The 1,570-nt window shown below is 43.1% G+C and overlaps 1 protein-coding gene across 1 annotated transcript in view; it reads left to right on the forward strand.

Annotated features, from left to right (window-relative positions):
* Positions 1-1,570, forward strand: part of sncaip (synuclein, alpha interacting protein) — an 18,261-nt gene that overhangs the window by 11,919 nt on the left and 4,772 nt on the right. Inside the window, exon 9 of the mRNA XM_032516937.1 lies at positions 534-659. Within this exon, the coding sequence (XP_032372828.1) occupies positions 534-659 (126 nt within the window). The remainder of the gene's footprint in view (positions 1-533; positions 660-1,570) is intronic.

Raw genomic sequence — 1,570 nt, forward strand, 5'->3', positions numbered from 1 at the left:
CTTGGTGGAGAATTACAGCCACTAGAGCCAGTCCCACAAAAAGCTTGAGGGGCGAGGTTCCAGATCGGCCCATCTGAGCTTTCATTTTCTCAAAGGCAGAGCAGGATACCCAGGGCTCGGTTTACACCTATCACCATTTCTAGCCACTGGGGGACCATAGGCAGGCTGGGGGAACACATGTTAATGTTAAAAAAACTCATAAAGTGAAATAATCATGCCATGGGACCTTTTTAAGGTTTAAGCTAGATGGGGGAAATGCTAATACTGACAATTAGAAGAAGAAAAGACACAATTAGGCCAGAAGTGTTAAGGGAACGTGTGTGTGTGTGTGTGTGTGTGTGTGTGTGTGTGTGTGTGTGTGTGTGTGTGTGTGTGTGTGTGTGTGTGTGTGTGTGTGTGTGTGGTGTGTGTGTGTGTGTGTGTGTGTGTGTGTGTGTGTGTTGGGAATAAAGTTTATAAGAATAAACTGTGTTTGGTTGACTTAAGGGTCAAAAATCCCTTTCTTTATCTCTCCTCTGTCTCTCCCTCTCCAGGAGAAGGTCTTGTTGTGGTTGCTTCAGTTCATGCAGGAACAGGCGATCTCTCTGGACGAAGTCGACCAGAACGGAAACACTGCTGTCCACGTGGCGGCTCAGTACGGACACCTCACCTGTATACAGGTGTGTACTGCTGGAAAGTAACAATTACTAGTACCAAAGTAACTATCACTGTTTTCTCTCAGACAGCTGCGGTTGGTCTTGTGGTTTTATTAGACGATTTAACATCCTCTTCATCATTTAACTTTCTTAACCTATAGCTTAGTATTACAGAATATGATTCAAAGCAACATTTTATTATTACAATATTTAAACAATGAAAATGTCAACATTAAAGCCCAAATATTTGGAAAATTTCTTATACAATGTGAGGCGCATGTTCCTGCAGTGGAAGTGTTTTTTATTATTATTCACCCTGCTGAAGGAGAGGCGGATGTTATCAGTCTCGTCTGCTTCCTGTTGGGTAGCCCGGCTGACAATCAAAATACTGATAGTTAATGATCTGTTTTTGGTCAAAAAGCTGCTTTTTCTCAGCAGAGCCGAGTAGATCTGTGCTGTGGGTAAAGCTAAAGGCAGTATTAATGGGAGTAGTAATGAAAAGAGCTGAAACTGGAATTAAGAATGTTTTTATTTTCAAATACTGACTTGAAACAAGCGTCAACACATGTGAGATGTTTCCAGAAGCCAGAGCTCAAAGCAGTAATGGTTTAAGTCTAGGGTTGGGTACCAGTGCCATTAGGGGACCTGTTCCGACATTAACCGTGGTAACGAGACCGAATAAGATGATCGTTTCGGTGCCTGACTTTTTTTTCCCAGAAGCATCGCTGCACGGGACGCTACGGTACCGTTAGCTAGTAGCTGGATTAAACCCAATGGTTAAAATGCTGACAACTTACATTAAGCGGTGTAAGGTGTGACTGTATTTCCCTGTAGAGGGTTCCAACACCAGAACGTAACAGTCTGCCATTGTCGGAAAAACAACACAGACGATGCGTTCACATGAAACTCGCCAGCCTTGTGGTGCATTTTAAGTT

This window comes from Etheostoma spectabile, chromosome 5 (assembly GCF_008692095.1).
Source record: "Etheostoma spectabile isolate EspeVRDwgs_2016 chromosome 5, UIUC_Espe_1.0, whole genome shotgun sequence".
NCBI classification, from domain to species: Eukaryota; Metazoa; Chordata; class Actinopteri; order Perciformes; family Percidae; genus Etheostoma; species Etheostoma spectabile.